A 27,139-nucleotide genomic window follows, 5' to 3' on the forward strand; every position below is an offset into this window, starting at 1 on the left:
GGATGCTAAAAATTAAAAGTAATGAGTTAATACAAGTTTTCATGATAAGCTTGGATTAGGGATATATTCTTTAAAAATTGGTGTTTGTTAAATGTTTATTCATTGAAAATTGGATCATTATTGTATCATCAAAAATCAATAGTATGCCCAATCTGTGATATAACGTTAAATTAAAAATCACATTATTTTGTAGTATAACACACGAAAAATATATTTTATTCAATAAACTTGATTATGTATTGTTATAAATTTTATTTATTGTCACTTATAATATATATATATATCAAAATATGATTTATGCTAAATCAAGCTTATAAACTGCTACTACCAGGCCCAAAAAAATTTGCTACCACTTGTCTTAATATAAAAACCAATTGATTAATTTGAAAAAATTAAGAAAACAAAAAAATTACTTTAAATTATTTATGTTTATTTTTTAAAATTAATTTTACTAATTTATAAATTAATATATAATCTAGTGATGCATACAAATATTTCAAAATGATCATATAATACAATTAAATAATTTCTCCAAATTAATCAACTGAATCTCAAATTCCAACAGCAAGTCCGCGTGAAATGCAATCAATGATACGTTGATTCTTCATTTTTTTATAAATAACTTTGTATTTGTTTAAATTAGTTTATTTTAGGCAATTTTACGGTATACAAATATCTAAAATAAATTTTAACTCGCAGCCTAAACTCTAACACTTACGTTTCTTTTCAAGAAAAGAACATCGTATACTCTCGTGTTTTTTTTAAAAAAAAAGTTGATAAATTACTTTTTTTAAAAATGGTCTTGAGGACGATAAAGATGATTAGGGCTATCAGAAAACAATTGTAAATTGTCATTTTTTATCCTAATTGTATAAAATTATAAATAAATATTGATTTTATTTAATTGTATAAAATTGTAAATTTACAGTTTAAGTTTTCATATTCAAATTTTTTCTAATGATATATCTTTAGCCTATTTCACATTTTAAACAGATTAAAATATCAATAAGATGTAAAATGATCCAAAAAAATTATTTAACTTAATTTTACTCGGTACAAGTATGATATATATATATATATCATAAGTAATAGATTTTCAACTAAAAAATTTAATTGTAAATACTAAAAATAACAAATGAACAAGTCTAAATTATTTAAAATTAACTACTCATTTACCTTTAAATTCCTATAGTCATCTTTTGTCAAAACTCAATTCTTACTCTATATCTCCCAAATTTTTCTTTAATGACTATAATAATAATGTGATTAGAAAGTTTAAAATATGTAAAAATACTTATAAAAAAATTTGATAATAAAATTAATTTTATATAACTAAATTATCTCCCTTTTCCTCATGAATGACTAATTGAAAAACTATTGCATGCTCCACGCTCTCTCACCCTTCCTGTCCAGCGAGATGAGGCGAGAGAGTGAATTGTGGGGGGTTTATTTATCCCTTGCATATTTTTTAGGGGACGCCCCCCTTAAGAAACTTCCTTCAACTTTTTCACCGGTGAAAAAGTTACTTCTTTTCCTTTTTTTTTTTTTAATTTTTATATTTTTTTAATAATAATTATTTCTTTTAAACTGCTAAAATAAAATTGAGGAAATGACAAATAATGACCCCAATATGTGAAATTACGATTTGGGACCTTCAATTTGAAAAATAGCAAATAAAAATCCGGTCCCATATTGTAAATATCAAATCTTGATGAAATGTCTGAAATCACAAGTCAGGTATGCCAAATGACAAGTTGACTAGGAAAAATGACAAGTTCATATTATTGAATAATAATTTCAGTAGATCAAATCACAACTTGACTGAGGATATACCAAATAACGAGTTGATTATAGGAAATGACAAGTTCACTTTAGCGAATGACAATTTTAGTAGACCAAATCACAACTTGACTAAGGGACATTTTAGACATTTCACCAATATTTCATATTTATAATATGGGATCGGGTCTTTATTTGCTATTTTTCAAATTTAGAGTCTCAAATCGCAATTTCACATATTAGGGTCTTTATTTACTATTTTCCCACAAAATTTAGGATGTTGCATAGTCTAACTTAGGTTGCTAGGCTGCACACGGGCAAGGCTGGACCCCTGCCTGAAGTATGAGCAAGCTGCATTTTGCAGCCTGTTAACCGGCCCTGCCTATAGAAGTCTTTACCATTTTGGGCTGGGCTGGGCAGGGCGGGCTTCGCTACCCAAATGGTGATGACCTGCTGATATCACATGTAAAAAAACTTTCGTCCATAACTGAAAATTACATTTCATAATTTTACATTTTCACACATTGAAATTATCCAGAAATAATTTAAAACAAGTGTCAGCAAATATCCAAATAAATAATGTTCATAATCCATTTAGAACAAAACAACTCTCAAGAGTGTAATTAAAGTCTTGAAATTCAAACGGTTTGCATTAATCTCTATAAAATTGAGAAAAGAATAAAACATCTGAAAAAATTGAAGAGGGATTGAAGCACATTGAGATATTCTATTGAGGGTTGGGGATGGCGATGTAATAGAAGCTTAATTATCCATTCAAGTGACAAAAATTAAATGTTACCTATATGATTGCAAAAGGATATTAAAACTGAAGCAATAGGTTAACAAGACTAATATAGACCATATAAAAATAGGGTGAAATAATTGTAAAAAGAAAAATAAAAAATCTTAAAATCTTTTAATAATTTAATATAATCACTTTTAATATGCAAACACTTATTATGCGATACAATGCAGTTAGTAGTTTATACAACTAAAAGACTTCTTTCCATCATATGACTTGTTCATAAAAAATTAATACAAAATAACTAAATATAAATTAAATAAAAAATAAAACATGTAATTCAGATAATTAAACCCCAATTTTTTTTTTCTGTTCCTACCCCAATCTTGTTTTCTATCTTATATAAATGTTCAAAATTGTTGATTTATACAAATATGTAATGTATGAACTCCATTCTCTAACAAAGAAAGTTGTTAATGACATAGAGGGGAAGACTGACTTATAAATAGCGAATATTACAACAGTAACACATAATAAGATATATCCAATAAAACTCACAAAGAACAAGTTAAAAGCAAAATACTATTGCTTCTTTAGAAAAATTAGATCCCTAAAATGGAAAACCAACAAACATGTGACAATAATAAATTAAATTACAAAGAGGAGGGAATAACTTTTTTTGGGGGTAAAGAAATGTAATATATTAATATTATTTTATAAATTATAATATATATAAATTAATATGTGCAGGGCCAAATAGGCAGGGCATCATGTCTTGCCTGATGCCTAGCCCTACTCATGAAATGTCTAGCCCAAAGATGCACGTTCTTTTTCGGGCTCTTTTTTTTTTGGCTGGGTTGGGTAATTTTTCTTCGGGCTCAGGCGGACTCAATGGGTATTTGGGCTCCATGCACACCCCTAGGTTGTTCCCTTTTTAGTGCTAAAAAAATTAATTATGTTCTAAACCAACCAAATATCAAAATTGCTATTTAGAAAGAGTTTGATTTTTCAGATTTAAAAACTATTTTGCAAATAATTAAAAATATTTTTAATGCTTTTTTTTATTTTATAAAAAGTAGGTAGAAAGGTTAACTGAATCTGAAAATTTAAGAAATTTGATTAAACAGATGACAATTGAAATGAATTTCTCTTAAGAACTCAAACTATACCTTTCTTTCTTATGCAGTGTGTGAGTCATGGGACGAAGAAATGGATGGTAGAGATATAATATTTTACAACAAATATTATTATAATATTACATAAATAAAAGATAGAGGGGCTTTGAAAGGCTCCACTATCTTAAGAGAAATAAATAAAAAATCCAAAAAAATAAATAAATAAAAAAGAAAGAGAATAAATCCATAGGATAGTTAAAAACGACCAGTAAGGATGCTTTTCGTACAGCCTGTTAAATTCAGAAAAGAGGGGCCCAAGGAAACGTGAAGAAAATAGAATTTTAGACTAGTATTCTTTGCTTTTTGACCAGATTTTCGCATAGTCTTTTTTTTGGCCAACAGGAATAATGAGGCCGGGTAGGTATTTGAAACACCCAAAAATATTTTTAAAAAGCATATTTTTATAAATCAAAACAAATTTTTTTATACATTTATTTTATGCTACTTTTCCTTTTACTTATAAGATCTCATTTATGCTTACAAATGAGATCTTATAATTATAACTGAAAATATATCATAAAATTATTTTTAAAATTATGATTTGATTTTCACCTAACAGCTATATATATATCACTGTACTTTTACTTGACAATTATGATGAAAATAATTTTGGTGACAAGCTTGAAGCAAAACTACCATTTTCTTCGCGTGGTAAATGACTAAAAAGGTGTTTGGCTATTGTCAAAAACACTTTCTAAAAGCATTTTTTTACAAATCGAGATAAACTTCTCCACATATTTACTTCATATACTGTAAAATTACTTTTAAAACCATGATTTTGTTTTCATCTAAACATTTTCTAAATGCAGTAAGAGCAAGCGGTTGCTTTTAACTTTTGAGGCCATGGCTCTATATAACCAAACCTGTTAGAAAGAAGTTATCATGTTTGCCACCTGACTGTGAAACCAAATTATAATGGATATTGCTGGTCAAAAAACAATTATAATGGATATTTATCGAGTGATATTGTCAAATTCTGTTGTCGCATGTGTGATCGAGCTCTATCATGAGAAATAATACAGTGTACTCGTATAATTCAAGTCCTAGGTATAAATTGAGGCTGGCTGGAACCTGCGCTCTCTGCCGTATCGAGATTTCCTTTTCCCCCCCCAAAAAAAAAAGGAGTAACAAAGGGAGGAAGGCCAACTTGTAAATAAATATGCAAGCATCCAACAGCATACACACACACAGAAATATGTCAGTGTAACACTATTCTTTTGTAATGATCATAATGACATAAGATTGTATAATTACAAGGAAGACAAATTCAAAAGATATCTATTATGGTAGAAAAATTTGAAACCTAATTGATAAAACTTAACCATGATAGAAAAATAAAACTAGAGTGACAAAAGTCTACCATGGTTAAAAACTGTTATACTTATTTAACAAGCAAAAATAAAACTATTTTAAGACTAAGATCGAAGTATAAATAGAATTTTAAGTATTAAATTAGTAGAGGTACCATGTAAACCTGAGTATATTCTTTTTTTCAAAAAAAAAAAAAAAGAACACAACAGAAATATCCTAAAGTCATGGCAAAGTTAAATATAAATGGAGGAAATATGTACCACACATAAGGAATACAACACAGCCTTCAAGCTCACTCCTCAGGTGCCTTTCCTCATTTTGAACCTTTTCCTGAAAATGTTAAATTAAAGGGGTGAGCACAAACATCTCAGTAACCAGAGTTTAACCATGTAGATACAACCATTACCCAACCACTTTCATATTAGCTAGACAAACAGATATTGCAACAGCTTAAATAATTGTTAGCAAAATATGTAACTAATTTAATAATATATCATGTTCATATGCAATGGATGCTTCCTCTCTTATTGCTCCATTCAACCTTATTCCGCTGACCAGAACCATAGGTTTATACATGGTTTGGCCCACACATTGGACTGACCAAAGCTGCTCCAGTACTTAGGATATATTTAGCCAAAGATATAGAGCCCAAGCCTAAACTATGGCTCCCCTCTTTAAAAGAACTAGGAGGTGTCATTGTTTCATGTTCCCCCTCTACAAACCTGGCCAGGTAAATATTAAGAAACGATGTCCTAAAAAGGCTAACCACTTTGTGCTAAGTGGAGGCAAACCACGTGGTCACAGTTTGTCATATATATATCAGTATCATAAACTCCCAAGTCCAACCACCTTTGCATGTCATGAATATGTAGCAAATGCTGTATATGCGAGTATACTTGAAAGAAAATAATTTACCATAAATTTTCACAAAACAACCAAAACACATTCATACTTGCAAGAGAATTCAAATAACATATAAGATAATATTATTATATCATTTCACTTTTTCAGTCTTGTTTATTTATTTGTACCAATTAAGTCGATAGAATCGAAACAAATTTAATCATAATAGATATAGATTGCACACACATGGAAAAAACCCAAGTTACTTGGTTTCTTCTAGCTCTCCAACAATCACAATAATAATTCCAATCAAGAAGGCTCTCGAAGAGAGTCTACAAAGTCAACATAATGAAATATTAATTTACAATTTTAGACAAATAATTATATCCTATACTTATTTTAATGTTACAAGAAAGTTACTCTAAAATTTTACATTTCTTCTAATTATATGCCACAACACATATTACTAATTTCTTCTAATTAACTTTTCATAAGTACTATTAAAATTTTACATTTCATAATAGCTTATATGAAATCCTTGCTGTCTGTAAAGTTCAATATATATAAATATATTTAGCTTTCATCCCACTAACCATTCGTAAATTACTATATATATTGCCGAATGTATTATAGGTATATACATGCCTATATATAAAGGGTGGAGTACCGAATGTCTTTTACACACACAAGTCTTATATATACATACGTGCCTATATATATACACACCTATTATTAGAAGGGAGAAGTACTGAAAAAGGTGATGATATAAAGGGTATATAGTCATATTTCCACCAAGCATATATATAAACACACACACAGAGTCATACGAAGAGGTAGAAAAATCTGAAAAGAAAACGTATGATACAAGGAAGAGGATGAGGGAGGGGAAAAAAAGAATCAATGAAGAAAGAAACATTAAGTTTTAAAATGGTAGTCAATGGTGTCAAACCATTCTCATCTTTTTTCCTATTAATGTATATGTGTGTATATTCATGAATAATAGTTGTTAAATGTGAGAAGAGAGAGAGACGAAAAAGGAAAAGAAAAGTAGGTGCACACCTTAATAAATATATATAGGCTTGGAGATAATGATGACAAGAAGGCTTACGGTGGACTAAGGGGAAAGGACGAAAGGAATGAGGTAAAGAGGAATTATGGGAAAGGAAATAAAAAATGGAAAAGAAATAAGAATGAAAAAGTTTACGTTGAATCTATTTTGATTTATGAGGATGGAATATTTAGAGCATAAGGAGTAATGCTTTCTGAAAAAATCACAAGTTTACAGTAGTGGAAAAGCTAAAGAAGAAATTAAGTGGCGACTAAAGGATGAAGAATGAGTGGGTAGGAAGTAGGGTTAAGTTATTATATTTTTAAAATTAATAAATCTTCATTTAGTTAATTAATTACTTTATCTTATTGTTATTATTATTGAAATCTCATTATAACCGACTTATATGAAATCTACCAGAATCATTCAAAAGTTTTTTTTTAAAGTTAAACTCAAATTTTTTTTATATAATTATATATTATTAAAATTCATATAACAGATTCAAAATTTGAATTTGAATTTTTTATTATTATTATTATGATGATCATCATCATCCATCGCCATTTTTTTCTATTTTTATTTTTAAATACCTATACACTTATTTATAATTTTGTTTTATTTTATTTGACTCTCTTTTAAATATCTTATTTTTTGAATTTGTTATTATATATATTTATCAAAGATTTAATCCAAACTTTCTATAAATAACTACTTATAAATCCAAATAAAATTTTAAGATGTTGCAGTCAGCACCTATCTAAGCATGGCGAAGGTTGGAAGACGAGATTTTCTTTTTTAGTAGACATATATATCTTTTTATTAGAGATAATTTTATTTGAAACACTATTAGATTCTAAATATGAGCTTTTCCTTCAACAAAACTTTAAATTTTGATTCCTTGAATTGAAGTAAGTGGTCTCTCCGTGAAGAACCAATTCTTAAAAACTTGCTTTTACCTTTCAAACAGAATCGTGCCCATGTGATAAGGGCCCGAATGAGGTTCGAATTGAATGGACAAGGGCCTTCAATTGTTTTCTGATCGCCCTAATTCATCTTTATCGTCCTCAAGACCATTTTTAAAAAAGTAATTTATTAACTTTTTTTTAAAAAAAAACACGAGAGTGTACGATTTTCTTTTCTTGAAAAGAAACGTTAAGCGTTAAAGTTTAGGCTGCGAGGGGTACTTTGTCAATTCAAAACTTTGACATTAAATTATCTTACATTTTTAAATTTAAAGACATAATTAGTTAATTCGGGAAACCTCATAATTAATTAAAATAAGATTTTTTTGAACGCTATGAGGTAAAATTTATTTTAGTTATCTGTATGCCGTAAAATTGGCTAAAATAAAATAATTTAAACATATACAAAGTTATTTATACAAAAATGAAGTATCAATATACCATTGACTGCATTTCACGCGGACTTGCTGTTGGAAGTTGAAATTTAGTTGACTAATTTAGAGAGATTACTTAATTATATTATATGATCATTTTGAAATATTGTATGTATCATTAGATTATATATTAATTTATAAATTAGAAAAATTAATTTTTAAAAATAAACATAAATAATTTAAAGCAATTTTTTTCTTAATTTTTTCAAATTAATTAATTGGTTTTTATATTAAGACAAGAGGTAGCAAAATTTTTTGGGCGTGGTAGTAGTAGTTTATAAGCTTGATTTAGCATAAATCAAATTTTGATATATATATATATATATATATTATAAGTGACAATAAATAAAAGAAAAATGACAGAAAAATGACATTTGAATTTCATAACACCTAAATAGTTTGCTGAATTTGAGAAATCCCAATTTCGTTTCAAGAGACCAAATTAGGATTATCATGTTAAAAGAAAAGACCAAATTGCTCTTCATTTTATTTATTGTTTTTAAAATACCAAAGCCCCCACTAGTTGGCCGGTTGGTCATCGGAGCTCTGGCGGTGGCAGTCACTGGAGCTCCAGCGACCAGCCGACAATTAGTCACTGGCATTTCGGCAGTCGGAAACAATTTTTTTGAAAATTTTTACAATTTTAGTATAACGATTAATAACTTTTGTAACGCTATTAACAACTTCAGTATAATAGTTAACAATAGGTTTTCTGGGAAATTCAACAAGTTTCGGTGGTCGGAAACAATTTTTTTAAAAATTTTTACAATTTCAGTATAACAGTTAACAACTTTTGTAACGCTATTAACAATTTCAGTATATCAGTTAACAATAAGTTTTTTGGGAAATTCAACAATTGGTCGCCAGAGCTCTGGTGAAGGAAAACAATTGTTTTGAATATTTTTACAACTTCAGTATAAAGATTAACAACTTTTGTAACTCTTTTAACAACTTCAGTATAGCGGTTAACAACAGATTTTTGAGTTTGTTAACGGCATTACTGAAGCTGTAAAATCTACTTTTTGAATTTCTCAAAAAACCCGTTATTAACTGTTATATCAAAGTTGTTAATAGAGTTATAAATATTGTTAATCGTTACATTGAAGTTGTAAAAATTTTCAAAAAAAAGTAGTTGTTAAAGTTATAAAAATGCCTTTTTTTTTTAATTTTAAAAAAACTTGTTGTTAAATGTTATATCGAAATTGTTAATAGGGTTATAGAATTTGTTAACGACATTACTGAAGTTGTAAAAATGTTAATTTTTGAATTTTTTAGAAAATTTGTTGTTAACTGCTATATTGAGGTTGTTAATAATATTAAAAAAGTTGTTAACCGTTATACTGAAGTTGTAAAAATTTTTCCAAAAAAAAGTAGTTGCTAAAGTTGTAAAAATGCCATTTTTTTTAATTTTTAAGAAAACATGTTATTAAATACTATACTGAAGTTGTGAATAGAGTTACAGAACTTGTTAACGGTATTATTGAAGGTGTAAAAATGCTATTTTTTGAATTCCTCGAAAAACCTGTTGTTAATAGCATTATAAAAGTTGTTAACTGTTATACTGACATTGTAAAAATTTTCAAAAAAAAATTGTTTTCCACCACCGGAACTCCAACGACTAATTGTTGAATTTCCCGAAAAACCTGTTGTTAACTAATATACTGAAGTTGTTAATAACATCACAAAACTTGTTAACGGTTATACTAAAGTTATAAAAATTTTCAAAAAAATTGTTTCCGGCCGCCGGAGCTTGTTGAATTTTCCAGAAAACCTATTGTTAACTACTATACTGAAATTATTAATAGCATTATAAAAGTTGTTAACCGTTATATTGAAATTGTAAAAATTTTTAAAAAAATTGTTTCCGGCTGCCGGAATTTGTTGAATTTCTCAGAAAACCTGTTGTTAACTGCTATACTAAAGTTGTTAATGGTGTTACAAAAGTTGTTAACTGTTATATTGAAGTTGTAAAAATTTTCAAAAAAAATTGTTTCCGGCCGCCGAAAGTTGTTGAATTTCCCATAAAACCTATTATTAACTGCTATACAGAAGTTGTTAATAGCGTTATAAAAGTTGTTAACCGTTATACTGAAGTTATAAAAATTTTAAAAAAAATTGTTTTCAACCACCAGAGCTCCAGTGGCCAATTGTTGGCCAATCGCCGGAACTCTAGCAACCGATCGGCCAGCCAGTGGGATTTTGGTATTTTAAAAACAATAAATAAAATGAAGGGTAATTTGGTCTTTTCTTTTAACATGATAATCCCAATTTGATCTCTTGGGATTTCTCAAATTCAGCAAACCATTTGGCGTTATGAAATTCAAGTGTCACTTTTATGTCTTTTTTCCTAAATAAAATTTATAACAATACATAATCAAGTTTATTGAATAAAATATATTTTTTGTGTATTATGCTACAAAATAATGTGATTTTTAATTTAACTTTACATCACAGATTGGGCATACTATTGATTTTTGATGATACAATAATGATCCAATTTTCAATGAATAAACATTTAACAAACACCAATTTTCAAAGAATATATCCCGAATGCTCATCCCTAATCCAAGCTTGGCATGAAAACTTGTATTAACACATTACTTCTAATTTTTAGCACCCCTGCGCATGATGTGAGAAGGCCCGTTAACTATGATAATGCAGAATGAGATGCTCTCATAATCCCGCTTGTTCATTTTCTTTCTAGAATTTCAACTGCTCTTCTGATTCTTAATATAAGGCCTATTTAATTAATTTGGTTAGATTAAAGAAGTTAAACAAATTAGTTAATTATAAGAAAAGTGACACATTTTTTCTAAAACACTATAATTATTTTTCCTAATACTTCCTATCCTTCTTCTGCTTGATTATGGTTAAAGGGGTATCCATATAGGTAATTTAGAAAAAAATTGATAAATATGAGAAATTAGTCTTATATTTAGGACAAAAATCAACTCAACAATTGGGTCTTATATTAAGAACTGGTGGAGTATTTATTTATTTATTTTGCCAAAGCATAGGTATCTTCCAATTAGAAATAATTCTATTCAAGACACTGTTGGGCACTAAATGTGAGTATCTGTCTCAGCAGGGATTTGAATATTGATTCGTCACAATGTGAGAGACTAACCCCTTCAATTAGATCTGATCTTTATTGGTAACACTATTTACTTTTTAATTCAGCAGTAAAGATAAGATTGAGATGGGGGGATTCTTAAAGGCTCCACGCTGCCATGTCTCCGAAAAAAAGAAAGAGAGAGAGAGAGAGAGAGAGAATAAATCCATGGCATGGTTGAAAACGACCAGTGAGAATGCTTTTCGTACAGCCTATTAAATTCAGAAGAGAATATAGTCTTTTTCTTTTCTTTTTTTTCTTTTTCCAACAGGAATAATAAGGCCAGGTGGGTATTTGGAACACCCAAAGGTACTTTAAAAAGCATATTTTTGCAAATGGAAACAAATCTATATTTATTTTATGCTACTTTCTGTTTTAATTATAAGACTTCATTTGTATTGACAAATGAGATCTTATAATTATAACTGGAGATAATATATCATAAAATTATTTTTAAAATTGTGATTTGATTTCACTCCACCATTTGACTGTATATATATATCACCGCATTTTTACTCAAGGAACAAAAAAGTTGACTGGACACTAAACTAGTTAAGGTAGTAGTTTAAAGGTCAGTTGGTCAGACTAGCATCAACTCGAGGTCCAACCAGTCATATTAAAATAATTTAATTTAATTAAAAATAACAAAATATAAGAAAATATAACAATAATTTGATTGAAACAATAACAAGTTATAACAATATTGAGAATTTTGATCTTTATGATTTATTATTAAATAAAATTAATAATAATTGATAACAAAATTATCATTAAAATTCATTTAAATCTATAAGGGTTGATATATTAGGAGCTGAATGAGAAGAAATAGGACTAATAACAATATAATCATCCAAATAAGTTTATTACCGGTTCACATTGGTTTTTACCGGTTTTTATCGGTTCACACTAGTTTGATTGGTTTGCTACCAGTTCAACTCCTCCTCCCAATTTAATATCAAAACCGAACTGAACTACTGGCCAGTTCACTGGTTCACCGGTTCAACTGGCTGGTTCGATCCGGTTTTTTATTCCATGTTTTTACTTGACACTTATTATTAATGACAAGGAACACTTATTATTAATGATGAGCGGCTCGTCTCGCCATCATCTTCTTCTAAATTCTCAAAACTTTTGTGGACCATCTCGCAAGGACAGGGAACACATGTATTACTAGAGGTTAATGTGAACTGACAAAGGACCCGACTAAATAACATACAACTTTCTAGACTTCCTTTCGGTCTTCAATCTCTCTCTCTCTCTCTCTCTCGCTTGCTCTCGCTTGGTTCTTTCATTCTCATATTGCATTTGTTGCTATTTAGAATCTATTCAAGCACTCTAGCGGGTTCTGTTCTTTCCCTCTGGTAAGATTGCCAAGCGTTGTGTTCTTTCCCTCTAGTAGGAGCTACTCTGCCTTTGCTCTCATATTCTGATTTTTCTTGACTTATGCTGCTGTTCAATTATAGAATGAAAAATAATAAATCATTTTTTACATGTTCATTTTCTCATGTTGGTTCTGTATTATAATCATTATTGAATATTTCCATTTTGCTTTGCAGTTTGCGCCTCCTCATTCCTTTTTAATCTGATCCTTCATTTTAGTTTCCCTTTGGTTGATTACTTTGATATTCCGCAAATCAACCAAAAAAAATTAAAAAAAAAGGAAAAAGAAGGCTTCTTGTCCACAGGTACGGAAGACTCTCCCAAAAAAAAAAGGGTTAGCAAATATTTTTATTGCATCCACATCACTATTTTTCATATATTCTCTCTCTCTCTCTCTATTATGCATTTAGTGTGTTTTGTTTATGACTTGGTAGTACTTGGATCCATCTTTTAGATGTAAATAAAACCTCCAGCAAGGCACACCACTAATTAACTACATGGATACGGGGGTTCGTTTAATGTAGAGAAAATTTGAGCAGTTATGATAAAAGTTATTAATTATCGATCCCACTAAACTTGTCATTGAGTTTTTATGCTTGAAACCAAGAATGTTATTTATGCAAAACAATTATCATTGTTGAACTTATAGTTTGTTATAGTTGTAATTAACCATAATCAAGGTTTCTTTATGCGGAATTTGTTACTGAGCTCCAATGTAATTTTAGGCAATGTAATAATTTTATAAGAAAAATTAATTTCAGAAAAAGACACAAGAGCTCCTGTCTAATTAGCTTATTTCCTGACACTTACGTATGCAATAATCCATTCCTCTGGTCTTCGCATGTCATTCTCCCAAAAATACAACAAAAAGAGTAGCCGGTAATGTCATTTTCTTATATGTGTTCGTTTTTCTCATACTTCATCAATTTGAGTCCGTATCCTTAATCCTTATTGAGTTACTTACTATTATGTTTTAATGTTCCTATTTGCCTTGTGTTACTTACTATTTGTTTCTTCTTCTCACTGCCAATCTTGAATAAATAATGAGTTTTCTGATTAAGAAAATACTAATAAAAAAATCACCCTTAAAAAGTATTTTTATATTTTTATAATTATAAATGATATAATTACTATAATCAAAAGCGTGGTGTTAATCCTTACTCAGGACTTGTTATTTCACAATCAGTGCTTGTTATTCCCAGAATCGAGTGTTATAATTTTTAATTGATTCACTTATTACGTATCGGGAAAAACAAAAAAAAAGATGCTGTTAAGCCCAAGTCGAGGCCTGTTATTTCATAATTAGGACTTATTATTTTCAGATAAACTATTGTCACTTTTAATTGATTCATGTGTTATGTATCCAAAATAAAATGTGTTGTTAATCCCAACTCCGGGCTTGTTATTTTTCAATAAAGATTTTTTTTCCCATATAAATTGCTGTCAAGACTTGGAGGCAAGATAAAGGAGTTGATTTATACTTTTTCTTGTATCACGTAATTGTGAAGTCTTCTTGGCTTAGTGGTCACCTTTAATTGTGGCAACCGCATGGTTGGGGATCAAATGCCACCAACCACACTTTCCTTCCCTTTGAAGAAAAAAGTGCCTTAATTAGCCCTGGGAAAAAAAAAGGTCCAATCAGCAGCCAGCCCCTCTGTGGCTGGAGCTTTGATGTAGGCGGGCGGCCAGCCTACTGCTGGTGGTGGGTGGCCGTTGACCTTCGACAAGGGGTTCCAAGCCTTTTTTTTAAGTAAAAGGGCATTATTGTAATTGTGTTTGAATTTCAAAATTTCAATTTGTGTTCATGTTTTTTTTGTCATTTTGAAATTTTAGGTGCTTGAATCGAAATATCACAATTGCAGGATTTTTTTGCTAAAATTTTCCTTAAGATCTCTTATCCAAATGACTTCTAGTTTATATATATAGAGATATATATATATATATATATATATATATTTTAAGACAGTTGCTATTGATATTAGGGTTTATTACTAGAATTAGCTTTTACTCTAGTTTAGAAATATTATCATTTTAAATTCTCTGGTATTATGATGTTAAAACTTAATAATGATTTTAAATAAATATTTTGTAAATTTTAGCAGGAATTTGGTTTTTTATAATAATTATAATTTAAAGTCATTCAACTCTAAATCTTCAAATAAATGAATCGTTAGATGTAATTTTTCTCATAAGAAAAAGCGTAAAAGGATCCCTTGAATTTCTTTCCATGTGAAGTTCCTAAATCCTTTTGCATGTTTCACATGTTTATGCATGAATAGAATTGTTAACCATGACCATGACACAATTTAAGAAAGTCATTCCACATGTTTAAGCTAAAATAATTCTTCTACTCTTGGCAAGCTAAGAAGCATAATAGTAACATAAACACAAGCAAGATGCAATGATGGGTAATGTTGCTATCTAGGTTACAGCTAAAGCTTGAGTTTCTCTTTCTCTTTGCTTCACATAAACCATGGATTCCTCCTCTATTATCCAGCCTTAGATTATTTCCATGTTTGACTAAGATTATTAAATGCTAAAAGAACCATGGAACTCAAGCAAAACTTCTTTAGATTCTTACTTTTTCTGTACTGTACTATTCATTTTTTTTTGGGTGTAACTTATAGTATCCTCCAGTTATTTTGGACTTGATACTATCTCTACCAGACCGATAGCTTTAAGGTTAAAGCTCTCTTAATAAGTGTACTTTCTAGGATTTGAACTTGTGTTTTCCTTCTTATAGGGATGAAATCGTTTACCATCTTAACCAACAGTTTGTTGGTATTATCGATTCTTGTTTACTTGACCTTTTAAACTTTAGTTTTTGAATTTTAAATTCAATTGATTTTAATTCAATTCCACATGCTATTCCCTTATATATTTGTATGTAGAATATGTTTTTTAGCTCAAATAGATCAAAAGAAGCCTCCTTCCCCATCAACTGTTATAAACTAAAATGCAAGGGGTTTTGACACAATTTCCATTTTGAAATTTTAGGCTATTTGTAGGCTTAGTATAAGCTACTTGACCTTTTACTATTTTGGGCTTAGTAAACTACTCATTTTAAGTTATTTCTTGAACTTCTACACCTAACATTTGAGATATTATGTGGCAGCCAGGATTAAAACTTCTCGCGTCAGTCATTTTGAAATTCCTATGTAAATTGTTGTTTAAGAATATAATGGATTTTCTTTTTATTATATCAAGAGATTAGCCAGTAATTTCATTTTATTATATATGTTCATTTTCCGATGTTATATGGATTTCAATCCATCCTTAACTTGTATGAAAGTTCTCCGCCCTTTTGTTTCGCAGTTGTTGTGTGCGCTGATTTGTTGGTATGACTATTTGGATTTAGCTCTCTCTGGATCAGTTGCTTTGTTCTCCTAAAGATCAACGAAAACCTGAAGCATAAAGGTTAGGATGCTCTGATTGTTGCTTTTTGTTGTTCTGATGATGCTACCTTCTTTGCCTTATGCTACATCTTTTAGCTTGTTTTTGAACTCAACGAATTCATATATATATATATGTGTGTGTGTGTGTGTGTGTATGCATACAACTTCTTTTTCTTTAGTTATCAAAATTAGTTATCTGCAAAAAAATGTGCGATGATTTTCATAAAACCCCTCCTCTTTTGTTATGTTAAAAAAAAAAAAAATCTTCTTCAATAATTTATGTTAGAAACTATCATTATTAACTACACATATTATTATGTGTAACAATAAAGATAATTTGAGGGAAAAAAATTAAATGAGACAAAAAATTATAATTTTATATTTAAGATTGAAATAAATTATTTATTTAATTCTTATATTTAAGATCAAGTAAAGTAATACATTTTTCTTTTCAAGGGGAAAATAAAAAGTAGAATTCAGGGTTGACAATAGCCTTGAACCGTAAAAATACTAAAGATTTGACAAGCATCAAGATTCATGCTCTATGATGACGAACGGACGCGAAGGTCAGTAGAAAAGGAGGAGGGACCAAAGGTGGTCACAGGAGCGGACCCCCTTTCACAAGTGGGGATGGGGGCCGCCTGTGATGACTACATCGGTAGGAGAAGAACGGGTTCATAAACGGGATAGCGAAAATATCTACCTGTACAAAATTAAAAGACAAGTTGTTAAGCCTTGGTGACTCTAGTTACCTCGAGATGAACATGGGTGCACTGGAGGCTTTGAAAGGGTGGAAATACTATTTCGCTAAGATGAGCCGAATAGTAAGTAATGTAGCCGTGATGAACTTGATTTTGGGGGTGGGGGGGGGGGGGGAGCATTTGAGGAGGAAGAACCCGAGCTGTGGGGGAAGAAGGGTAAACTATGAACCCTTGGGTTACGTTTGGTACAAAGTATTAAAAATGAGGGATAAAGATTATGATTGAGATTGAAAATATATGTTAAGAGGATGTTTAACATCAGTGATTTCTTATCACATGGGATTAGGCAATCCCATATAGATAGAATTAGAGAATATCACCTCCCCTTATGGCATTCCTCAATCTTACATATATGGGTTTGTCTAATCCTAGGTATCATACAATTACTCATACTAAATATCCTTTTAATATAATTTTACACTTTTAATATCAATCTTTGTCTCTCATTTTTAATGTCTCGTACCAAATGAGACCTTAGAGTAACAGCAAAGCGAGCATGCTGCATGGTGCAGGCCCTATTTGAATTCAGTCATTGTCAAGTTGTTAGGGAAGACCTTCTTGCTTGGATCCATGAGACAACAAATGGAGAAAATGTGGTTTACAAACAAAAAATCCTATTAAGGTGACACTGCTGAATAATGGCTATTTTATTGAGTCCTTTCTGACTCAAGATGATAGTGACTACATGCTTAGGAAGGGCAACGGATGATCACGGACCATTACCTTTTAGTTTAGTGTTGGAAACCAAAATTCAATCATTGGAAAGCAGAAAATCAAAAGCATATAGCGGCATTGATCCGGCTCCCAAATCTGCTGATCGAGCTCTATAGCGTCAAATTCCTTTGCCGCATCGACAGTATAGTTGGGAAAACGTTAAAGATTGACTGAACTACTGCCTTCTCAAAAAAAAGAGGTTCTGTGAGAATTTGCTTTGAAGTTCAGCAAACATTGTTGCTTGGTTTTGATTACTTTGGAGAAGACTATAGGATTGAATATGAGGAACTTCACCTGGTTTGCTTCCACTGCGGACGATATGGACATCATATGGATCACTGTGGTGAAAAGATCAAGGAGGATAGGAATGAGAAGGAAGAGGCAGCAACAGAAAATGCGCCATCAGAACATACCTTAAGAAAGAATTACTATTGTCCGACGCCTAAGCAATGACGACATCTCTATTGGAGGAAGATTTAGTGAGTAAGCTGCCTGGAAATGAAAAGGACGGAAAGGAGGACTGATGGTAAGGGCTAGACATAATTGCTAAGCGGATTTTTAGCAAGAGATCATAAATAAGGCGGATATGTTGTGTATGAATGCTTATTGTGATGGAGGATCTTCAGGAGATAGTAAAGGGGCTTTTCCCAAAGTTTTAGAGCGATGTAGCGCTAAATGATACGAGAAAAGTGGGGTCAAAGAAAGGTTAGGTTGAGGGGGTTAATGCTAGAGAAATGAGGAAGTTTGAAGTGGATGTCAATAATGATGCTAACAAGGAATGGGTCTTAACGTCTCAAAAGAGGAAAGCGGCAATTAAAATAAGGGAAAATTGTTATTAAAAAAACGCTGAAATTGAAAAATTATAATAGGGGCTCATTACAATATTAGTATGGGTTTTGATAATAATTTTTGTGAACGGCTTCTTGTGTGTAATTTTTTAATTTTTACGATTTTTCCTTAAAATAAAGGCATGTGTCAAGGCAAAGAAAACCATCAAGGGAATAAAATCCAGGTGCGTGATAAGCAATCCATTGACAAGGATGGCGGGGTGGGTCAGGAACTAGTCGTGTTGTCCAATCTATTCTCACAATTGGACTCGAAGCCGTCAGATACGAGGCTCATGGATGAAGCCTTCGAGAAGCAGGATAAAATGGGTGAGATCCAATCTGATATGCTAGGAAACAGCAGCCTAGTACAGGGAACACTGGGCCAGTCATTAGGCTCAATGCAGTGATGAATGACTCTTTCACATAGAGATAGTCATGCTGGATCAAGTGAGTGGGGAAGCGAAGTATCCTCATAATAAATAGGATCATGCTACCAATAAGTATTGATTCAAGTAGAAGGGACTTAAACACTTTAAACGTCATGTTTTAGGTTTGATCCTTGAGACGGTGTATATGAAAAAAATTCTATTGGGAGGGATCCCGCTATGACGCTTGATAGTATCCCGAAAGATTAGTCTCTTATCGTTCGGATTCGGGTGGGAGGATACTCTGGGCAACTTAAAAAAAAAAAAAGATCATGTTTGGAAGCCTTCAACCTTGACCCACATTGCGACTTCTTTAGGAATTTCCTCAAATGGAACTCTCGGAGAACTGGAGCAAAGACGTTTCCAGCACTAATTCAAGAGGTTATGACCTTTTATGATGTGGACTGTTTGGTTCCTGTTGAAAGGCGGTGCAGGGCAAAGAGCATCCTAGATTGCTAAGAAGTTGGGTTTTCTGTATGTAGAAGCAGCAGATACAGAAGGCTACAGAGGTTGTTTATGGAATGAGAAAATTCGCTGTGTGCAAGTGATGGAAAAGTAGGCCTAATTCATTCATGTTCGGGCTATGAATTAAGAGTGAAAATCGTGGTACGTGACGCATATTTATGCTAGTATTGTTGTGAGCAGAAGACGATATTTATGTTAGCCTACTTGATTCAAAAGGCCACAGCAAAGGAGATTGGAAGCCAATAAAACTTCGTAAGAACAGCCCCCAATCTCACTTATTTTTTGCTAATAATGTTATTTTATTTGCTGAAGCTTCTTTACAACAAGTTGAAATTTTAAGAGGTTGCCTTGAGACTTTCTGTGCCAGCTGTGGCCCGAAAGTCAATACAAGTAAAATTTGAGTCTCCCTCTCTAAAAACATTAACCGCAATAGAAGACAGGAACTAAGTAATGGCCTTGGATTTCAAATGATGGCTAACGTTGGCAAGTTCCTGGGAGTCCCACTTCACCACAAGTGAGTGAGTAATGGGAACTCTGAGGACATTATAGATCGAGTCCGTTCAAGACTCAATGGAAAGCACATGCACTCTTGCTTGTTGGACTCTGAATATTGGTCTTCGCTGTGACATCAGCTATACTTGGGTATATTATGCAGACCTCTCATCTCCATGCCAGCGTTTATGAAAAGCATTGACGAAACTAACCGTGGTCTCGTGTGGGGCTTGACATCTGAACACCAACATACATACCTGTAAGGATAAAGAAAAAGGCGGCCTTGGTATGAAACACCTGCGCAACCAAAATCAAGCGTGCATGGCCGAGTCGGGTTGGAAGCTCATCCACCAACGAAATGACTTCTGGGTGAAGGTCATCAGAATTAAATATAAATGTGGCAATGACCTCCTACCACCCATCGATATTGAGTGTTCTGGTTCGAATACCTGGGCAGGAATAAAAGGTGCTCTGAAACATGTGCAAGACAGTGTGGAGCACTAACAAAAGGCATCCATTTGTAGTGGTTATTTGTGCTAGCTACAAACAACATTTGTAGTTGTGATCGTATGTGGAAGAATGATAAGATAATTTTCATTAATGAGAAAAGGGGATATATATACACTAGAGGTCCGGTGAAATCAAGGTAAAAAAACCCGGACCGGACCGGCCGTTTCAACCGAAAAACCGGTGAACCGGTCTTTCAGTCCAGTCTGGTTTGGTTGGTAGACCGGGCATAAAAGGAACCGGAAACGAATCGGCTAAACCAGTAAAAACCGGATAACCGCCAGCTGAGGTGGGTTGTCCGATCTTTTCCTTTTTTCCATGTCCTATGGGAGGAAGAAGAGGCAAAAAGAGAAGAGCCACAGATAAAACGTATCAGATTTGAAAGAAGAAGAATGAAAGCGAGGAAAAGGAAGAGCAGGATGAAAGGGAAAGACAAAGAGAAGGAGAGGAGCTTGCCGATTGTTTTTGTAGAGAGCCACATCCTTGTTGCTTTTGTTTGAAACCCATTGAAGAAGAAGTGAGTTTTTCAGAGAGAGAGAGAGGGGGGGGAGGAGGAAGGTGGAAGGAGAAGAGACATGAAGTCGAAAAAATCAAAAAAATAAGACGGTGGAGAAAGAAACAGAAGCTGAGGTGCAGTATAACGTGTTCTGTCCAACAAAATAAAAAGCCTGTGCAAATTAAAGTCAAGTGTTAGACCCGATGTATAGCCTTTATTTTGCAAGCCTAGTATAATGTGTTCTGTCCATTTTTTTTCGTTTTTCAAAGTCTCATTTAATTTAATTTTTTTTATCTTCCATGACATGTAAATTGTAAATACATATTTTATAATAAAAAAAATGACCGTCTTGCAAAACAATGAGATGAATGCAGTTTCTTTATTATACTACGTAAAAATTTTATAATCAAATATTTTTATATCAAATATAATATTTTGAATTTTAATGATTAAAAGATTGTAATGATGAATATTTTCAATTATTTTGTTATGTGCTGTAACTAAATTATTGCTGTATTTTTTTATATTTTGTTATAAGTGATTATTAATGTTGTTATATTTTGTCATTATTAATTAAATTATATTATTTTAATATAACCGGTCTGACCCCGGTCTGACCTCGGTCTAACCATTAACCCTTAAACCACTTCCTCGACCAGTTCAATACCCGGTCCGGTTTTTTGTTCCTTGGGTGAAATACATAACAGAAAGCCTAACTGAAATACATTGAGAAATAATATAATTTAACAGAAGTTACACTATACTTGACACCCCCCGCAAGCTTGAGCATGTATGTTCTTCATGCCAAGCTTGGAAATGAGCTCATGAAAACGTGTAGAGTGAAGAGCCTTGGTGAAAACATCAGCAAGCTGGTCAGATGATTTAACAGGTAGCAAGTGAATGACTTTAGCTTGCACTTTTTCTCGAACTAGGTGACAATCAAGTTCTATGTGCTTTGTGCGTTCATGAAATGTGGGGTTAGCTGCTATTTGAAGAGAAGACTGATTATCACAGTATAAGACAGCAGGACGAAGGTAAGAAACATCAAAGTCATTCAGCAAATAAAGCAACCACTGAAGTTCACAAGTTGTGGAGGCTAAGGCACGGTACTCAGCTTCTAAAGATGATCTAGATACGGTAGCTTGCTTTTTGGCTTTTCATGAAATTAAGGAAGAACCAAGAAAGATGGCAAATCCTGTGACAGAACGTCTGGAATCAACACAGCCAGCCCAATCTGAATCACTGAAGGCTTTGAGCTGTAGATCAGAGGTAGAAGAGAAGAACAAACCAGCACCAGGTGATGATTTAATGTACCGTAAGACCCTATGAGCTGCTTGCAAATGAGTGTCACGTGGAGCAGACATGAATTGACTAAGTTGTTGGGTGACAAAGCTTAAATTAGGTCTTGTGGTAGTCAGATATTGCAATTTACCAATCAGTTTTCTGTATGACAGCGGATTATCAAGTAGAGAACCTTTGTCCTTTGAAAGTTTGAGATGAGGATCCATGGGTGTAGAAGCTGGTTTACATCCGAGATAACCAGTGTCATCAAGAAGTTCTAAGGCAAACTTTCGTTGGGAGAGAAAGATGCCCTCTTTTGAGCGTGCCAGTTCTAGGCCAAGAAAATACCTAAGTTCACCTAGATCTTTGATAGTGAATGCTTTGTCAAGAAGTTGTTTGATTCTAGTGATTTCAAAGATATCATTGCCTCCCAATACAACATCATCTACATACAACAAGATGACAGTAAAAGATGCAGAAGAGACAACTTTAAAAAATAAGGAATGGTCAGACACAGATTGTGTATAGCTGTAAGATAATAGGGCTGTGGACAGTTTGGAGTACCATTGCCTGCTAGCCTGTTTAAGTATAGACTTCCTCATGAAGATCACCATGTAAGAAAGTGTTATTAACATCAAGCTGATGTAAGAACCATTTTTTAGCAGTAGCAATAGCGAGTAAAAGTCTAAGAGTAGTCATCTTAGCCACAGGGGAAAAAGTGTCGAAATAATCAAGACCCTCAGTTTGAGTATAACCCTTAGCTACTAAATGAGCCTTATATCTTTCAATGTCACCATTGGCTTTGAATTTGGTTTTAAACACCCATTTACAACTAATGGGTTTCTTGCCGGGTGGTAAAGAGGTAAGTGTCCAGGTTTGATTTTGTTTAAGAGCATGGATTTCTGCATTCATGGCTTCCCTCCACTCAGAATGTTTCATAGCTTGATGATAGGTTTTAGGTTCAGGAATAGTAGAAACAACTAAGACAAAGTTTTTGTAAGCTGAAGAAAGAGTAGAATAAGATAAAATAGAAGACAAAGGATAACGAGAACCACTTGTACCTAATGATTGGTCAGTAGAAGAAAATAGGGCACAATGATAATCATGCAGATATGTAGGAGGATGATGAGGTCAGGATGAGCGTCGAAGGGGCTGTGAGATGGGAGGATGATCAGGATGAGAATGGGAGGAGGTAACAGGAGAAGGATTACATTGAGATGTAAAATTAGGTTGAGAGACAGAAATAAGTGGAGAATTGTGTGGTTGAAACGATAAAGCAGGGGGAGAAAGAGAAGGAGAAGGAGGAGAAATTGACGGTATAGGATCATCATCAAGAATGGGAGATGGAGATTGGATGGTGGGAATTGAAGAAGAAGGCTGAATGGTGGGATTAGTCTTAAATGGGAAGACAAGCTCACGAAAGATGACATCTCATGAAAGAAAAATTTGATGATTATGTAAATCAAGTAAGATGAAAGCCTTGGACCTTATGGGAAAACCAAGAAAGACACATTTTCTTGCTCTCGGATCAAATTTAGAACGATGAGTGGGGAAAGTAGAGGCAAAACAAAGACAACCGAAAACTTTAAAATGAGAATAGGAAGGAGAGTGATTGAAAAGTTTGTCAAATGGGTATGATTGTGTAAAATAGGAGAAGGAAGATGATTAATGATATAAGTGGTATGCATGACAGCAAAAGACTAGTAAGAAATAGGAAGTTGAGATTGAAAAATTAAAGCTCTAGAAACATTTAGTATGTGTTGGTGTTTACATTCCACAATACCATTTTGTTGGGGTGTATTACCACAAGAGGTTTGGTGAATAACCCCCTTTGATTTATAAAAATCAGTGAGTAAAAATTCTGCACCATTGTCAGATCTTAGAATTTTAATAGTTGTGGAGAATTGAGTTTCAGTAAAGGCAAAAAAATTTGTAAGATGTGTTCTGGTTTCAGACTTAGTTTTCATGAGGGAAATCTAGGTGTAGCGAGAAAAATCATCAACTATAGTGAGGAAATATTTGTAACCTTGGACAGATGGTACAGAAAAAGGACCCCATATATCAACATGAATCATATCAAAAATTTTATTGCTTGAGCTTGTGCTTACAGGAAAGACAAGACGTTTTTGCTTAGCATAATGGCAAGTATCACAAAGAAGGGGTTGAGGGGTATAAGGAATTTCAAAAAATGATTTATGCAATACAGAAGAGATAGAATGGGAAATTTGACCCAATCGAAGGTGCCAAAGGGTGTGACCTGAATCAGAGGAAGTAGCAGCACAATGAACTTAGGAGGTGGATTGAGGTAATGACATATCTGCATCAAGAATGTATAGCCCTTCAAGCAGCCTAGCTGAACCAATCATCAGAAAAGGATTGATTAAGAGTATCTGGCACCAATAGCGAGAAAACATGAGAAAGCAGTTGAGACTCAAAGTTAGACAGGAGACAGAAATGATGTTAAAGGAAAAATTCGGAAGGAACAGAACATTAGTCAAAACTAGATTATGAGATATAGTGACCGTGCCAGATATGGTAGAGATAGCATGAGAACCTGTAGGTAAGCTTACTTTGACAAACGTGATCAGTGGCACCTGAATCAATGATCCAAGTAACAAGAGTAGTGGTAGAAATAGAATTGCATTTACCTGAAGATGGTATAGGAGAGGAGGTGATGTGATTAATTGAAGAAGGTGTCTGAGGCGAGGCAAGAAGACTGAGGAGGCGTTGATATTGTTCAGACGAAAGTTGAGGAAGAACTGAAGCTGTGGAGACAGTTGTTGATGGAGGAGTGGGGAGCAGGGGAGGCTTTGCAGTGGAATTTGCTTGAACAATACCAGAGTCTGGAACTGAAAGATTATTCACAGCAGCAGAAGACCGAAATTTAAAACCAGGGGGAAATCCGTGTTTCCTATAACAAGTCTCTTCAGTGTGTCGAGGCTTTCCACAGTATGAACACTGTTTAGACAGACCATTATGCGGTTTGGCAGAGCGAGGTGGACCTTTGGCCAATAAAACCGTAGGAGTGGAAGGAACAGAGAGATGAAGTTCTTGTTCTTGTTGCAAAACAAGAGAGAAAACGCGGTTAATAGGCGAAAGCGGATCAACGAGCATGATCTGAGACTTTACAGAGGTGTACTGCTCGTTCAATCCTCTCAAGAACCGAATCACATAGTCCTTTTCTATATGAGCTTGAGCACTATCAGTGGATCCACAAGAACATGCTTTGATTGGACGAATATTTGAGAGTTCATCCCACAGAATTTTCAACTGAGTATAATACTCACTAACAGTTAAAGAACCTTGTCGCAAACTATATATTTCTTCCTAAATTTCAGCAATGCAGAAGATATCAGATTGGGAGTACCTCGATTGCAGATCTTTCCAAGTCTCTGAAGCACTATCAAGCCAGAGAATGCTCTTTACGATTGTTGGAGTGAGAGACTTGGTCAACCAGCCTTGCACAAGATTGTTGCACGGAAAAAATTTGTCGGTGGATGAGGGACGAGAAAGAGCACTGTCGACGAACTTGAGCTTATTTTTTGATAACAGGGCCATTCGCATAGCGTGAGACCAGCCATGGTAGTTTGATCCATCGAGAGGGGGAGAGACAAGAACAAGAGCAGGATTCTCGTTGGGGTGAATATAATATGGATTGGATTGATCAATAGCAGATTCGGAGGAAGCAGAAGACACCATGGATGGAGCTTGGAGAATATCGAAGAAAGAAGAAGGAAAAGAGGAAGCGGAGAAAACGAGGACCTAATGGTTAAAGTGAAGAGAGAGAAAAAGAAAGTGGAAAAGTCAAAAGGCTCTGGATACCATGTGACCGTATGTGGAAGAATGATAAGATAATTTCATTAATGAGAAAATGGGATATATATACACTAGAGGTCAGGTGAAATACATAACAGAAAGCCTAATTGAAATACGTTGAGAAATAATATAACTTAACAGAAGTTACACTATACTTGACAGTAGTGACTTGTGTAATCGCTGCAAAATCTATCGTGGCAAACGATTGAATAGCAGCTCTTGCATGGTCAAATCCGTTGTAGTTGTTTGTGGCGGTTGTACATACTGCTGCCAACTTCGGAACGAGTTGAGCACACCATGACAACAGTAGTTGTAGTTAGAGAACTGCTACAAAAAAAATTAGCAGGAAATTTTTTTAATCTTTGCAGTGGTTAATCGTAGCGTGAAGTCTCTTGTAGTAGTTCTCTAACCAACTTTATAATGGTTCACCATAATCGCTACAATGTTCGAGATTTTTGAATTTTTGCAGTGATTTGTCTCCCATAACTAAGGAACAAAAAATCAAACTGAACTGGCCAGTTCACCTATTTGGTTTGGGTATTGAACTGGTCAAGAGTTGAATCGGTATCGAATCGAGAGTAAACCGGTAAAAACTAGTGATGAATCGTTTTGAATGATTATATTGCTATTAGTCTTTTTTTTTTTCAATTAAACTCCTATATCTCAGTTATTATAGATTTGAATGAATTTTAATAATGATTTTAGTATCAATGATTATTAATTTTAGTTATTGATGAATCGTAAAGATCAAAATTTTCAATATTATTATACTTTGTTATTCTTAAAATCAAACTATTATTTAGGGGCGTTCAACTATCCTATCCCTATCCCAGTCATTTTGGGATGGGATGGGACGAAAGTGGGATGGGGGTGTCCCATCCCTCTCCCGGTCACGGTTCCATCTAGATATATTATCTTTATTTTAAGTTGTTATATATTTATTTTATTTACTACTGTATTTGGTAATGATATCTATCAATTGTTATTTTTTTTTTTTGTTTATAAGTTGTTATTGTATGGGTTACATGATATTTTTGTAGGGCACATTTTAGGTTTGTTTATTTTTTTGTCTCTCAAGATTACAAAAAATATTTTTCTTTGCCATTGTTTTCTCATTTTTATCTATTTTTCTCACATAGTTTTATTATAAGTTCTTACACTCCTTGTATAGTTA

General features: G+C 32.8%; 2 protein-coding genes across 2 annotated transcripts in view; both read right to left on the bottom strand.

Annotated features, from left to right (window-relative positions):
- The window catches only part of LOC114761610 (uncharacterized), a 40,246-nt gene extending 17,185 nt beyond the window's left edge, over nucleotides 1-23,061 (bottom strand). Inside the window, exons 1-4 of the mRNA XM_028951025.1 lie at nucleotides 22,761-23,061; nucleotides 22,046-22,594; nucleotides 21,701-21,964; nucleotides 20,562-20,695 (exon numbers count right to left, since the gene is read on the bottom strand). Of these exons, the coding sequence (XP_028806858.1) occupies nucleotides 20,562-20,695; nucleotides 21,701-21,964; nucleotides 22,046-22,594; nucleotides 22,761-23,061 (1,248 nt within the window). The remainder of the gene's footprint in view (nucleotides 1-20,561; nucleotides 20,696-21,700; nucleotides 21,965-22,045; nucleotides 22,595-22,760) is intronic.
- Nucleotides 23,062-24,412: 1,351 nt separating this feature from the next.
- On the bottom strand, nucleotides 24,413-25,848 carry LOC114761617 (uncharacterized). Its single transcript, XM_028951036.1, has 3 exons — nucleotides 25,517-25,848; nucleotides 24,798-25,435; nucleotides 24,413-24,539 (listed from the first exon to the last, which is right to left on the bottom strand). Exons 1-3 carry the CDS (start codon nucleotides 25,846-25,848, stop codon nucleotides 24,499-24,501), a joined length of 1,011 nt encoding a protein of 336 aa, XP_028806869.1. The 3' UTR covers nucleotides 24,413-24,498.
- Between the last annotated feature and the right edge of the window lie 1,291 nt (nucleotides 25,849-27,139).

The sequence above is a fragment of the Neltuma alba genome, unplaced genomic scaffold (genome assembly GCF_004799145.2).
Source record: "Neltuma alba isolate B1F8T4 unplaced genomic scaffold, ASM479914v2 tig00001702_pilon, whole genome shotgun sequence".
Lineage (NCBI taxonomy): Eukaryota > Viridiplantae > Streptophyta > Magnoliopsida > Fabales > Fabaceae > Neltuma > Neltuma alba.